At 41.2% G+C, this 15,926-nt stretch overlaps 1 protein-coding gene across 8 annotated transcripts in view; it reads left to right on the forward strand.

Moving 5' to 3' along the window:
- Positions 1-15,926, forward strand: part of SORCS1 (sortilin related VPS10 domain containing receptor 1) — a 577,597-nt gene that overhangs the window by 460,124 nt on the left and 101,547 nt on the right. For 7 of the 8 annotated variants that reach the window (XM_059899261.1, XM_059899265.1, XM_059899263.1 and 4 more), the window contains exons 11-16: positions 6,738-6,840; positions 7,107-7,183; positions 9,038-9,129; positions 10,407-10,514; positions 12,027-12,144; positions 13,649-13,779. In XM_059899261.1, the coding sequence (XP_059755244.1) occupies positions 6,738-6,840; positions 7,107-7,183; positions 9,038-9,129; positions 10,407-10,514; positions 12,027-12,144; positions 13,649-13,779 (629 nt within the window). The remainder of the gene's footprint in view (positions 1-6,737; positions 6,841-7,106; positions 7,184-9,037; positions 9,130-10,406; positions 10,515-12,026; positions 12,145-13,648; positions 13,780-15,926) is intronic. The other variant, XM_059899267.1, reaches the window with a different exon arrangement.

The following is a 15,926-nucleotide window of genomic DNA, read 5'->3' on the forward strand; positions in this document are numbered from 1 at the left end:
TAAAAAATTGTCTAACATTTGGGCAATAAGTAGATCAGATCAATGTATTTATGTATTTGATTATATGATGGTATCCAAGAGAGGGATCAAAAATGGGTCTTGCCTTCAAGGAGTTTGCTGTCTTCCTGAGAGGGAATAGATTAATGAGTGAAAGATTATAAGGTCACATCTCACTCCTCTTAGTAGTTCTGGGGCCTGCCCTGTACTTGACACATGAGTAGTTACTGAGTGAATGAAGAAGGAAGGGAAGAAGAGATTAATTGTAAAACAAAGAGTCATTAAATGCTAATTTCTACAAAACAATTCTGAAGTTGTATTTAAATGCCTGAAAAGGAGAGACCAGTCTGTAAAGCTAGAGGAAACACCTCCTAGTTTTAGTAAGAAGGGCTTGATTTATATCAATTTTCCCACCCGTCATACAATCCCAACTTTAATGTTTTGCACACTCAGCATGCTTCCTTCTGTCCCATGAGGTCTGAGCAGCCACTTTGCAGGTTCATCTCCTACAGCTGTAGGCGGGTCAACCTCCCAGTCCAGAAGATGCCAGCAGCCATAGCTTGACCTTATTAGTTGCAGAGGATATCGCAGTTGTCACCATGCATCAGGGGAAGCAGTTTGAAATTCAGCCTCCCACTCAGCTTCTGTCCTTATTACTGGCAACTTACGGGGGTGGAGGGTGGGGGAAAGCCATTTGTTAGAGTAAGTACACAAATCCAGTTGCAGAGTAAGTAAATGTAACAGTCACTTACTGAATGTCTACTCTATGCAAGACATGCTTCAGTAGCATTTTAAAGACATGCCCACCTTCCTCCTTCAGCAATTCCACGCTGGAGCAATGTGATATTTAGCCAAAGATGCATGAGATGCACCAGCCCCTTAATGTGGTCCTCCATCCCATCATGTGCTTTGGTGATTGAACGTCCATGAGAGAGAATTAACCATATCACCTAAAGAGGCTTTCCTGGGTGCTCTGGCATCATAAATGGACCATTAGAAATGCCTCATACACAAAGCACTTTGGGAGGTGTTCATGGCTCCACCCCCAGCCCAGCGTTAGGAAGTCTTGCTGCTGTGCCTCTGAATTATAAATGCAGTATCAGCTCACATCCCCATCTCGGCTGGGACCATCCTCATATAAGCCACCGTCGTTCTTCCCTTCCCCTACAGTGACAGGCTGTTCCTCCTGTCTCTACCTGGCAATCTCGTCTCTCCATAGCAGCCAACACAACCTGTTTTTAAATCCAACTTTACTGAGTTGAAACATGCGTACATAAAAAGTCCCCATTTTAAGAGTACAGTGATAAATCTTGACAAATGTATAGACCCGTGAAACCACTACCACAGTCAAGACAGAAGATTTTCATCACCCTGAAACATTGCTTTGTGCCTCTTCACAGGCACTCTCCACACCCTTGGCCCTAGACAACCTCTGATCTGCTTTCTTTCACGAGAGATTAGATTGCTCTTTTCTAAAATTTTATGTAAATGGTATCAACCTGAGCTTTAAAAATCAGAGCATGTCCCTCCTACACTTAACCTTCTAATGACTTTCAAATATAGGTGGAATGAAATTCAGATACTTAACACGGCCTGCAAGATTCCACACGGTCTGGCCCCTGTCTTTTTCTCCTGCCTGGTCTCCAGACTTTCCTTCCTTCCTTCCGCATAGGCTACAGTGGGGGAGAAGGGTGCACCTTTCCATACCATTAGCTCACCGCCCTCGTTTATGTCCCAGGCTCTGCATTTGCTGTTATATCTCTTAAAATGCCCCTCTCCTAGTGTGTTTTTTTCTTGGCATTCAGACGCTTGCTTGATTACCTTCATCTCGGAGAGCTTCCTCGAGCATTCTCTGAAGTTGCACTTGGTCCAGTCTTTTTATTCGTGACCTTCCTCACTCTCTTAAATCAGCACATGCGTTTGTTGACTTCCTTGTCCACCTTCCCCCGCTCACTGTGAGCTCCGTGAGCTTAGGGACTGTGGCTGTCTTTTTGGTCATTCCAAAGAACTAGCTCAAGAATCATACTTGACACGTGGTAGGTGCTCAACACATCTGTTGTTGAGGGTGTTGTCTTTGAAGCAGACACGCCAGGGATAATAGACATTTGAGTTTCATATTTGGACTTTAGTGGGAGCCTTTCCTTGCCTTTGAGAGTCACACTGAAAGATTTGTCATAATATCCACCTTCTGAAGCTCATGGGCATCAGTTGACCCCAAAGTTAACCAAATCAGTAGACTCGTTAAGATTGAGGAAAGATGAATTAATGAGACATGGATGTATGGTACCCAAGAGTCTTTTGACCTTCCTCCCCCATTAACCCTGTTGTTTAATGTAGTTTTAATCTGAGCTTTAGAAAACAGCAGTAGGGTGAGGAGAGGAAAATGACAAAAGCAAGTGGAAACCACAATAATTTTGTAAAACTCTACCAAGGCACACAATAGGAAAGAAAATCTTTGAGCTCCAGGAGACCCAGACTGTTAAAACCTTCCTCAGGTTTGGGAGCTGGTAGCAGAGAGGAGACAAAAAGTGATTTTTAGATTGTGAATACTTGGAAAGTGACAGTGTCACGGAAAGCACAGCCTAGTGATTAGAAAAGAGATTTTTTTTCCAGCAGGGCTATTATAAATGTGGAACAAGTTCAGAATTGCAGCCCCAAATGGAATGTTCCTAGTAAAATGTATTCTATAGAAATAAGACATCCAGGGTAATTTGAGGCTGTATTTTTAGGACTTTTAGAGTGATTGCCTGGAGGGTTCAGCTGGGATTTCTTTCCTCTGAAGACTGCATTGTACAATTAGATGGGGTGTTACAGGTCTTGGTCCACCTGACTCCAGAACCTCAGGATTGGGCTCCCAAGAGGCAAGATGTGAGCTGAGCCTGTGACAAATGCTTAGGCCCTGAGGGGAAGCATAGTGTTTCATGGAGAGAGGCCGTGACTTCTTTGTGGATTCAATTAGCAGTTTCCTACTGGAGCTAAGCAGCCAGCTACCCCAGGAGACTCTTGACTCTGCTTCCCCCGCCTTTGTACTGATTGTGACTGTCCATGTTCTGCTGAATTGGAGCAGTGCTGAATGCCCCATACCCAGCCAACCGGCCCAGGGACCTCCCTCTACTTTGCCATTGACTCCTTACTAAAAATCAAATGGATTCCATGCTCCAACTCAGGATCAGAAACTGCACAAATGTGTGTGTAGGAGGTGGATTTGGGGGATACTTTTTGGGAGCCTACCTGCTGCCTTATTGTTTATGGAAGCTCTAAGCTGGCTTTTCAGTACAGTATTCAGATTAGGAGCCCTCGGGTTAAAGGTACCATGAAGATGAGATGTAAAGGCTATTAATTCAGAGATTAAGGGTAAAGAGGAAGTGAAATGAGAAACTGGTTGACTCTCAAATACGGAACAGTGTTTTAGGTTGATTTATTTCATGGTGGGGGAATGTCTTGGATCATTTAGTACTTCTCCACTGGCCACTCACAGTGCTAGGAAGACAGCAGCTCAGCTCGTTCATGGATCAGTTGAATTCAACAGGCATTTACTGAACACTTGCAATGGCCAGAAGATTTTGTTGGTTAAAATACGAAATAAAAGAATAAGGCAAAAGAAAGGTAATTGGAGCCTAGAGGTCCACGATGGGCTTTGAGAGTTTGTGAGCTCCCTGAATTTGAATGCAAAACTCTGTGTGTGTGCTTCCTTTGTGTGCTTTTTCTTGGGAAAGAGTTCTCAATTTACATCAGATCCTCAAACTCTGTACTTGACCCCGAAAAGATTAAAGACTAAGGATCTAGTTGCTCCTAGCCTTCACCAACTGATGCTATTCCATGCCCCGTGACTATGCCTGAGTCAGGACAACAGGCAGCTTCCAAACGTGTAGGCTGGTCCCTCCATTTTTGGTAGGTCAGCTATTAGATCATGGTGGTTTCAGTGTACAGTTCTGTATTTTTTTAATATGAAAAGTCAAGGGAAATAGAGAAAGGTCTTTGGGATAAGCTGTGTTTTAACTCATACTGAACTGGAGATACCTCTGGAAAGATGTTCGGATATTCAGTATATGTTCGCTAATGGGAGAGAAGAAGGCAGGAAGGCAGAGGTGGACAGAGTGCCTCCTGCCTGGGAAAAATGTGCCTTAGAATTGGAGAGCCTTGTCTTGTGTTTTCCAGGAGTTTGCTATGGCCTGATAGCCATTAGAACAACCTCTGTATTAATCTTTGGTGACTTAATTTTGATAAATGTCCCCAACTGTTCAAGTATAAAAGTTTAAGTTAAAAAAAGTGAATGTGAATCACTTAACATTCTTTTTCTGTAAACACTGATGTGGACTGTATAACTTCCTTGAAAAAAATGGAAGAAAGGAAAAAAAAAAGCCACAGAATATTTTGCTTGTACCAGTTGGGGGCAATCCAGTACTACAAATGTGAGAGTGGAGAAAAAAAGTGCACGAAAAAGATCATTTCTGATGTTGCTGCTACTGCATGAACTGGTGTCTTTTCTTCCCAAATTAATTTATCTCAGGCCTCTGAAAGCCAGAGTAACAGAGCAGTGTTGAAATGGCCAATTGAAAATGCCCTCTTTCTCTTGTAATGGCAAGTGGCCTCTATCAAATAATCCTTGGGTCAGGTGGCAACTTAGGTTCACAGTCTTCCAGACTGCAGGGTGATGAAGTACGTGGCCAGTGGCTGGCTCAAGACTGCATCCTGGGTGCTCCCTGGGCCAGGGATGTCCTGCTCTGTTGGGGGGTACAAAAGGCCCTCCACTAAGCCCACATGTCTAGGTATAATCCCCAAGTAGTGATCACTGCTTTGAATGCCATGAAGATCCTCACATTATTCTGACGATGTGGTTTATACATAAGCCCATGTACTTCTGGCTTTGTTCTGAGCAAAACAGTAAAGTAAGGTCTTTCGTGTCCTAACTTGAAAGTGTTGCTTGATATTTCAAGTGTTTATTGACTGTCTTTTTTAGATTCTATGTGAGGTTTTACAGAAGATGCAAAGTAGTACTTGAGGTTTCCTCTTTATTTGTAGAGTGCATCTCTTAGGGGGATAAAACTGTGCATACCTCAAATAGATGATCCAGGATTGTATGGTAAAATCAACTGTGGGACATCCGAGAAGGAGATCCTGACAGACCGCAGCTGTCAGGAAAATTTTCATGGAACAGTGGTTTGACACCTCTGCTTTATCCTTTCTCAGCATCTGCCTGAGTGTTGGTCAGCAGTGCCCTGGGGCCTCTGCAACATACAGTACCCGCTCTAGTCTTCCTCTTGGACAAAAAGAAGCCAAGTTTTTGGGTCTGATTGTTTCTTCTTATAGGGGTGGTCTTCTTACTCTTATGGAACATTGTAGAGTAAAAATTCCTTTTTTGAAAGCTTTACATGAAATTTTCATGCAAAACCAATAATTTATTACGATCATCATTCCTTGAGAGCTTACTCTCTGTGTTGGCAGTGAGGAAAAGACCCTATTGTGAGCCACTGTTTTATTTCACTGGTGTTTTGGCTGCTTTTATTCCTGAGTTTCATTTTTAGTTTGTCATTTACTGTGTCCCATATACGTGTAATCATTGTATCTCTGTAGCGCTCTGAATGCCTGCTGGCTGAGACTTACAGAGCCGAATGAAAGTAATAACAGAGATACATTGGTGATTCCAAAAACTCAAGTCGATAAGATTAGAAAATAATCTTCCTGAGAGTTGAAAAGAGTTGTGGGTTCAGACACAAACTTGTAGTTTTTGACAACTCAGTACAAGAACTATTTTAAATGAAATTTGTATAAGATTTATTATCCTGTTTTTAAAAACTGTTGATGTCTTTATCTGAGAAGTTGATCAAGATTTTTACACACAAACAAGTCCCTTAAATTTTCATTTAAGTTGTTATTACTAGTGCGTTTTGTCTATAAGAATGACATTTATATTGAATAACACTGGGTCGGATAATACCCTGACACAGACGCTATGTCAGTTGTCTGGTGGATGTCAGGACAGTTTCACACGTCATACGGCTTCTTCTGTAGAACTGAGACCAAGCTTTCAAATGTCTAAGAGATGCCAAGTGACTTCTTCAGAGCCCTCCCAGCTTGGCCAGGCTTTCTTTCCAATGTCATATATCATTTCTCCTCATTGGTCTTACCTGACTATCTGTTGTATTACAGCTCAATTCTTCTGTTTCTTCTCCTTGTTATTGATCTTACTTAGGCCTGAAATGTCCTTTATCCTCCTGAACATCTCATGTGCAGTTCATATCCCACCCATCTTTGCCTCAGGCACCATTTTCTCCGGGAAACTTCCCTTCATCCAAAGTTGGACATAGGCTCGTCATCCTCTAGAATTTCATATTTTGTCTGTACTGATCTCATGGCTATTAAAATATTCTCTTTTGATAATTAATAGAAAGATCTTAAATTATATACTCCTTAGGTGGCAGAGACCAAACTTTAGTCAATGTAACTCTTTCTAAGCTACACCACGTGTTTTACAGATAAAGTACTAAAATGTTTGTTGAATGGCCAAATGGCAATTATATCAGTAGGTTAGACTTAAAATGAAGGTGCTCTCTCCTTCACCAACTTGGCAGCTGTCTTACACTTTGTGGGCACCAGATATTTGTGGAATGAAAGATGGGTGAATGGATGGGTTCATGGATAGATTGGATGGTTGGATGAATGGCGGGTGCTCTGAATCTGAGCTTTAAACGAACATTTAAATGATGTGCTTTTATGACCCTCATTTCTCCTCTTCTCAGCCCTATTGTTCACTACACCTTCACCTTAAGGTCTCTGAGAATCCCTACACATCAGGGATCATTGCCAGCCGAGACACAGCTCCCAGCATCATAGTGGCTTCAGGTAAGAAGCTTGCCCGGTTTGCTAACTGCTGTAAATTGTATTTATTTTAACAAGTTAGATATCTGTGCTTGGAACTTACTGAGCTAGCCAAAAATATTTTTGAAGGGCACCTAAGCCATTGACCCTGAGGCAAGTATGGTGAAAAACCCTGCTCAGATATAATGTTTGCAGTCTAAATCCATCTCGGGCAATGCACACTGCCAGCATAGCCTATTGTTAGCTTTTGCAAAAAGTTCCCTTCACTGATGGTGATGTGCTCTCTCCAGGTAACATAGGTTCTGAGTTGTCAGACAGCGACATCAGCATGTTTGTCTCTTCAGATGCAGGGAACACTTGGAGGCAGGTAAGAAAGTATCCTGGGTCCGGTTACTGAAGTTTAAATGTTATAAAAATTCTCCAGCTTGGTTCAATTCTGGGAACTTATTCAGCCACACATAAATCCTAAAGCTTATCAATGTGTTTCTTTTCCTTTTTGTTTTATGAATGTCTTTCAAAACGTTTTGAGCTTAGCAAAGATTTATGAAATTTGATTTCTTTGTTTGATAAAAATGACCCTTTATCCCAGTGTATATGTGAGAAAGTTTATAAGTGACAATGAAACCAAATTAGATACGACTGAATTTTTCCCATGAAATGAAAACTAAAATTCTAGGGAGTTTATTATGTAGGGAATGTGAAGCCTGGAAGGGAGATTATATACCTAACACCGGGTTGCCTCCATAAATTCCCCTTTCCTTGAAGTCAGAATAGGGGGGAATGCAGTGATATAGAAATAACCATTACCCAGGTGGTGTTCTGAGATGTTTAAATCTCATGGGCAAAAGACAGAGTAATAACCATCAGGGTGCATATGTTAGGGAAAGTAGAAATGGAATCACTTTCAACCAATGTGTTTAGCTTAAATGCTTCCTCTTTCTTCTGAATGAAAATTAGGTACTCCTAGCTTATAAAACAGGCACTTAATGAGGTTTAGCAGTCATAAAAAGATATGTGCCTAATGCATGGTTGTTACATTTCAATAAATATGTGTTAATACGCCACTGACATTTAATTATCATACGGTAACTAGCACCTTAAATTGAAATCTAATGCACAGGTAATCACACAGCAACGAGAACACTATGCTTTAAATTTTAGACGGAGATACCCATGTTATGGTCTAGTTACCATTTCCTAGCTTCATAGATCTGCATTGCAATTCACGTGTTTTGAGAAGAGTGGGGCAGGAAAGAAACTTGCTTAAGAAACTCCGGGGCTTTTGATCTTGGAGATATATAGGAACATGGACTATTAAGCTTCCTATGGACAATAGTTAGAGAGCCAGGGTGTCATTTTTTTTTTTCCTTCTAACATCCCAAACAAAGCAAAGAAGCCTCTCCTGTAGTCTTGGGAAACATCTTGGGTATAAGAAGTAAACAAAGGGGAAACAATGATGTCTGTAGTGTAACCAAAGACAAGGCTATACTAACAGTGTGACTGTGAGAAAACAGTTCGCATCTGGTATGGAGAGGACTTAGAAATTGTTTTCAGCCGGTCTCAGATTCATCTCTCCACATATGGAGAGAGACCCAATGACACACGTACCCAAAGATAGGTTTCATTTTGATCAGACTTTATGACTACAACTACTTTATGACTACTGTTGAGTTGAACAAGAACATCTGCCCCCTGTAATACCTGCAAACTTTGAAATAATTACATCTGGCAAGGGCACTGTTATGCGGCAAGTCCCAGCGCCATCAATTACCATCTACATGGTCTTAGGCAAGTCACCACTTTTCTCTAAACCTTACTTTTCTCGTCCGTAAAAATGATAATGTTGGAATAAAGTATCTCTTATGTTTCTTCTGTCTAAAGATGTTATCCAATATGACAATTACCCAATATTTCAACATCATCATGAATGGGACTCAATAGAACTTACCACAAAAAGATGGGATTATAAATATGAATACATAACTCTTGGTTATTTAAGTTTCTCTTGTGGAGCACAAAAAATCATTTTATGTAACACCAGTGGTACATGGAGCCCACCTTGGGAAACACTGTTCTTAACTTGCATCTTCCCACAGCTTTGGGGGAACCCAGTTCTGTCATGGAGAGAATTTTTTTTCCTCAAATGAAGACTAGTTCTCTGAACCCTGGGTGTGTGTGGCTGTGGGTGTGTGTCCCTGTCTGTGTGTTTTTCCTTTTCCAGATCTTTGAAGAAGAGCACAGCGTTTTGTATCTGGATCAAGGTGGAGTCCTGGTTGCTATGAAGCATACGTCTCTCCCGATTCGACATCTCTGGTAATGAGTCACGCACCTTGACGGTTCCGCACAGCTAAGACCAGTCTAAGTCAGGCAGTCAGACTGTGATCTTGCTTGTAGTAAATTGTCAAGGTCTGCTAGAATGTAACTTATACCTTTGCTTTACCGCAATAAGAAGGAAGAGGAAAGGAGAGAGGGAGAGGGAGAGGGGAAGAGAAAGGGAGCTTGATTCTGCCTTTTAGAGAGGAACCGTAGTGCGGTTTTCAAACGTGACAGCCCGCTGCCCCCGCCGGTACCTCCGGTACCTTATTCTTTCAGTACAGTCATGGGTAGAATGGTTATCAAGGATAATCTCTGAATAGCTTAATTTCTTGCAACCAGCTTTCCCAAATAACGTCTCCTGGAGTTTAATGTTTGCATTCACTATGTGCGTTCTGCACAGATATCAGCAGTTCATGACACTTCTGCTCTGATCTCATTTCTCCTGATCCTACTTCCTTAGCTTCCTTTTGGGGGCAGTGATATTGTGCAACTCTCCCTGTAGGTCTTCCACAGATGGACATTCAAGGCTTAACTTCCAGAGGGGTTTCCAGTAAACTCTTTCATCTGTGTTTTTGAAAATGGCTCTCTCCACAGGCGGGCTTGTTCAAAGTCAAAGGCTTGATTTTCCCTCCACTGTTGGATACTTTGCTGACGAAAGGGAAAGTTGCAGAAATAAGAGAAACAGAGGCTTAGCTTGGGGGAAGACATCCTAGAGAAAGGCAGAGCAAAGGAAACATCCTGTGTGACCATCTGAGTTGCAGAGTTCTCTCTTACTTTCAAGAGTCTGTCCTTCTGCACCAATTTACTCAATGAGTCAACCAGGATATGTAACAATGTAAGAAGGATACCACTAAGGGTTTGATCACATAGAGGTGGCTGGTTCAAGTCCGTCTCAGTGGGTCTCATACGGCCATTGTTCTCAGAATCACCTGTAAGACTTGCTGCTAGATTGCAACGAGGTTTTGGAGAGGGTCACATTGAGGTCTAAGGCCTAATAAAATATCCAAATTAAAAAAAATTCTATCAAAGACTTATTATCATTCCCGTTTCATGCAGCTCTCCCCTTATTGATGTTATAATACATCTGGGTCCCAAATCACTTGGCTAACTGTATATCTACCTTCTGATGTAATTAAGAACACTTATTCATATAAAAGGCTCACTTTGACAATGCCCCAGGTACTTCTAAAGTGTATTCTCTCCTGGTTGGTAGTATCCTTTCTTGGAAAGGATTTTTCTTTTGGGATCCGATGACTTATTTTTTCTGTCGTTAGGTTAAGTTTTGATGAAGGGAGATCTTGGAGCAAATACAGTTTCACATCTATTCCACTTTTTGTGGATGGAGTTCTGGGTGAGCCCGGGGAAGAGACTCTAATCATGACGTAAGTGGAAACTATGATGTCTTCTAGTCTAAATATAGATCCAGAAACATGTTGTTTTTAGATAAGCCTGTTCACATTGCTACTGTCAGGTTTGAAGTTGCTAGCAAAGGCAGTACATCTGACTTCATGATTCCACAGCAAAGAGGAAAGAATAATGTGGGCATCCATTTTCTTGGCTCTTTACTAGCAATTAGGAGACCCACACTGAGGGCTGGCAGCAAAATGGTACAACCTATTTCTTCCTATTCTGAATGGGCTTAGGGAAATTAGAAGTGATTATTTCAAGAGAAAATAAGCTATCAATTAAAAACTTTAATAATAAACATGCTTGATATACAGAAAATGACAGGCATGTAAGAATGATTTTCACTTTAAGGCAGAACACAGAGCTTGGTGAAAACCCCACAAAGCATGTTATTTTTCCCTGGCTCTTTACCTAACCCAATTGTGAGGCATATTAGGGAAACCACGAGAACAGTCTGTTCTTGGGGAAATTGCATTTATACTAATTCTTGTCTGGAAAGTGATGATCATTAATTTGTAAAAGACTTGATTAATGGCTTGACTGCCTCTGGGTTTCAAAACATGAGCCTTGAATTTGAAATATGAAACTGTGATTTTTCCTTCTCCTGGAAAATTGGACATGAAAAACAGAGAGGGAAGATTTTAAAGCAGTTGATCCTGTTGGCAGTGAAAATTTTTAAATCAAAGTGAACAGCTGGTACATTTTCTAATTTTTTCTCCCTACTCCTTTTTTTTAACAATAGAAAAGAGCAACAAAAATTTAATATGCCTAATAGCTACATTTTGCCCACGGTAAACATAGCTGGATTAGCAATTTATTCCATAATTTGTCTTCATTCAATTTTTATGTTTGCAAAACACAGAGGAAAAAAAGTTGATTGAAAAGGCTACTTTGTGGCTTTTATTTATATCGACAATAGGTGATTTAAACACTTCATTAAATAGCTGAGTCTCTCTGAGTAAGGAGAATAGAATGCACAGAGTAGGAAGTAGTTATAACTCCTCAGCCTTGCTGCCCACTTTCCCTTGGGACTGGTGGGAAGGTAAAATAGCATGGAAACCATGGGAACGATGTACATTAGCAAGAGAACCTAGAGGTATAATCTTGGACCGCATAGAAGGCAGTGTCTATGGTGTTCTCAATTTTTTGTTGTTGTTTTCTTTTTTTGGTCAACCATTCTTGTTGTACAATATATAAAAGTGGGCTTTTAAGTCAAACACCCTGGGTTCTGACTCTACCAGTTCTTAGTGATTTGACTTTGGTTTTTGCATGTTAACAAAATTCGTTGAGCCTCAGGTTACCCACAAGTGAAGTGGAGCCAATAATAGCAACTCTCCTCAGAAATGCGTGTGGGGATCAAGTGATATGTAATATCAAATGTAATATGCTTAGCGTTGTGCTAACCTCATAGCAAACATTCAGTAAATGGTGTATAACTTTCAGCATTGCTGTTATTGTGATTATTTTTATCATCATGAACTCTGCAGAGTGTTTGGACACTTCAGCCACCGCTCTGAATGGCAGCTGGTCAAAGTAGACTACAAGTCCATTTTCGATAGACGCTGTGCTGAGGAGGACTACAGACCCTGGCAGCTGCACAGCCAGGTAGGAGGAAGGGAGCTGAGGTTGAGTCCTGGGTGGGAGGCGTGGAGAGTACTGGGGGGAAGCAAGTCATTAAAGTGTAGGAATTGGGGTTCTCTGGGCAAAAATTGTCCATCTGGTGCTTTCTTATGTGTTTTGTGTGCCACAGCAGTGAACAAACTCAACATTTATAGCTTGTTGTGAAGTGACTTCTGTTTTTATTGTACTAGGATATAATGAGATAAAATTCAAATGTGCTTGGCTAAGACTTACAACTCAAAATGAAATACCAACTCAGCACGGAGATCCAAACATAATTTATATGAGCGTGTCATCTGGCTGCAGGGTATGGGGGCAAGGGTGAGGAAAGGCTGTTCAGTTTTATCTGGCAATGCAAACAAACATGAAATAACAAAGTTATGTTGCGTGAGCGGTGCCAGTAAAATTCTTCCTCCCCACTGCTATGCTTCCCTGGGATTAGGTAGCGCTTTTTGCCTCCTTCCAAGGTACTTGTGGTATAAGGATGTAGAATTATTAATAGGAAAATTTCCTTCATCCTGGCCCCTCTGCTACCCTGCTCATATCAGAATGCTTGGCTGAAAGCATCTCTCCTTCGACTTCCCAAGGCAGAACTCATTCTTCCGGCCTCTCAAAGGACATGGTAGAGGCCCTTGCTTGCAAGGCCATCACCATATTCAGAGCGTGACACATCATTTACCCCAAACCTAGACTAAATCATATATTTACATGTAGATGTGTAATGCAGCTGGTTAAAGTGAGTTTGCTCAAGAAAGACGGTGTAGACTAGCTTAGACAAAACTCCGTCTGGTCCTTCAGACACACACACAGAGAGCTGGGTTTGACAGTGGGAGCTACATCAGCTATAATCACCCACTCTCCTCGGAGGCTCAACAAAGGATCGCTCATTTACGTGACTGATATTTCCCCCTTTGGAGTGCACACGCATTGTGATATTCAAAGCTTTTATTTATCTTGTGGAGAAACACTGAATTTAGCGCTCTTGCTTATCTGGTAGATGGATATAAAATCAGTGCTATAAAGTTGTGTAGGCAGAGGCATAATAAATCAAGGCAAAATGGACCTTTATGTTTCTTAGCAATATTCTTCTTTCATATGCTCATAAATGACCAAATGTATACATTTTTTATTACAGAAGAATTGAACTTAATTACTACAGATTTTTTTGGCCATACAATGTTGCAGGTTGTCTTAGTTATCTGTGTGTCCCTCATAGCACTGTACTTAATACGTTGCCAAGTAAAGGTTTGCTGAATACGTAGAGTTCGGGACTTTCGGACATACCCCCAGTGCTTTTTAGGATTGCCTTTATCATCATGTTCTATGATAGGGCTCTAGACATCGAAAAGGAAATGCTGTTAGCACAAAGCAGACTGCGTATGTCCACATTACACTAAGGTTTGAGATCATCTGCTGGAACTGTCCTGATGTGGGGTAGGGAAGGTCCAAGCTATGTGCCCGACTGCGTGAGATTCTTGTCTCCTTACAGGGGGAAGCATGCATCATGGGAGCGAAAAGGATATATAAGAAGAGAAAATCAGAGCGGAAATGTATGCAAGGGAAATATGCGGGAGCTATGGAGTCTGAACCCTGTGTCTGCACAGAGGCTGATTTTGACTGGTGAGCTTGTACTGTTATCCCATGGAGTCGTCTAGTATTTCAAACCCACGTGGGCCTTAATGAAAGCTTAGATATCACATAATAGTAACATGCATAGATCCAAGTGACAAGCCTATATTCATGTGAAATTACCACTTGGGAACATCATGGCTTACTAGCTATGTGCGTGTGTATATGGAAAAACCAGGGGTTTCTTTAGACTTAAGGAGGACTCAGAAGATGGCTGGTAATTATCTTCATATATTTGACAGATCTCAGGACAAAAAGAGAGACTAGGTAGACCCTGAGTTTCTTCAGACAGCAACACTGAAAACAATAAGTGGACGTTTCAGGGAGCAAACATATTTGTGCTCAAGATAAAAGTCTTTCTAGAATCTAGGGTTCCTGGTAGTGGAACAATGATCGTGTAGGACAGTAAATTGTCTATACCTGGATGTTTTCAATCAGTGGTTAGCTGACTATTGCTTGTGACAGCCATGGAAGACTTTTCTGATTTTAGTGCAAGAATGGAGTCACTGGTATTGCCATCTGTGGCTTTGTGAACCTAGTGATAAGAGAGACTTTTTCCTTTACCAGGATTAAGCTAGTTTAAACTGGAAAAGTACTGAGACATTGAGAAGTTAAATATACTCGGAGTGCCACAGTGTTCTTTCTGGAGCATTAGTTAAGCAGAAAGCTAGCTTGTGGGTCCAGTGATGCCCTTGCTTTGTTCTGGTTTTGACATTCAGATGAGGTTGAAATATGACTGAGGATGAGTAGGTAGTAACTCCCTTGATCATGTCCCTCTCACTTTCTGTTCCTTTTTTTCCTTTTTCTTTATACAATTTATTTATATGCTTTTGGTTTAGAGAAAGCATTTGCTAAATGTGTATATCAGTGTTAAATACTTGAAAGTTGGCCAGCATAAGAACCAAAGACATTCACTTAACAATATTAGCCACGTAGCGATCATCGGTCACGTATCTGATCATCAAAATATCAGTGATTGGGCTGAAATACTGTGTACATACACATTACATATCTTAGAAGAAGGAAGTCATCTGTCATGCTACCATGACAGGAGCATTCTCTTAATAAATAGTACTGGTAGGCCTGGCAAACTGGCTGCCAGAACTCAGACTGATAACTCAAGGCTGTTCCTCTCTTGTTGGTAAAGAAGGCAAGCCAAGAGTCAGTTCTTTATCTCTCCGGGCTCAGCCAGAGGGAAGGCAGAGCTTCAGTTACATGAGGGCTCACAAGGAATTCTGGGGGACCTCCCCAGCCCTGACTTCTGTTTCAATCAGTGTAACATTGTTACAATGACAAAAATATTTTATCTCTGTCCTACCTTTCAGGATTGACATCCTGAAATGCATTCACAGGGAAAAGTTCCATGGAGAGTGTGTCATTCATCACATCCCTCTTTCTGAAACCTGACTGCTTTTCCTTCACTCACTCTATTCAAGGAGGATCCGTATGGGGAGTTAGCTTTTTATCTTAGTGGTTTGACTTCGGCCTTACCAAACAGTCATTCTTTGGCAGAGAGCAAATTTATTTTCACATAGAAAACCAAAGAGAAAAAGTAAGTCCCAATTCCCTGATTTCTTCTGGAAACCTTTGTTCCTTTGGGAATCTTTTCTACAAGGTTGCAACATAAGCTAGTCTTTTGCTGTTGGCATTGTCATGTGTTGTTTTCTTCTCAATTTTAAGCTTGACTAGGGTGAAAAGAACACAGGGTAAGGAAATCAATTAAGTTTCCCGCTTCCCCCATCTCTCACTCCCTTTAGTCTTGGCCCAATTCCTGCATTCATTTTTGATTGGAATCTGCTGCTCATCCCACTAACTAGAATGTAATCAGAGAAGTGGGAAATGCATCATGAATGAGGCCATCGTAAGGTTACCTGGTCAAATGGGATTTCTGTAACTGCATGATTTCTGAAAATATTTTGGAAGGATCGCCATAATCTTATTGGTTTCTACTAGTAGCTAGAGCTTCAGTGATTCTTCTTGACTATAGCATCATGAAAGGTGGTTGTCACTGAATGTTCTCTCTTGGCTTGGCTCTCCCCTGGACAGCCCTCTACCAGATGACCTTGCCTGTTATTCTTCAGCATTTGTAAAATAATTTCCCTAAATGAACACTGGGTGTCCTGTAGGCAGCGTTCCTG

The sequence above is a fragment of the Balaenoptera ricei genome, chromosome 16 (assembly GCF_028023285.1).
Source record: "Balaenoptera ricei isolate mBalRic1 chromosome 16, mBalRic1.hap2, whole genome shotgun sequence".
In the NCBI taxonomy this organism is placed as follows: domain Eukaryota; kingdom Metazoa; phylum Chordata; class Mammalia; order Artiodactyla; family Balaenopteridae; genus Balaenoptera; species Balaenoptera ricei.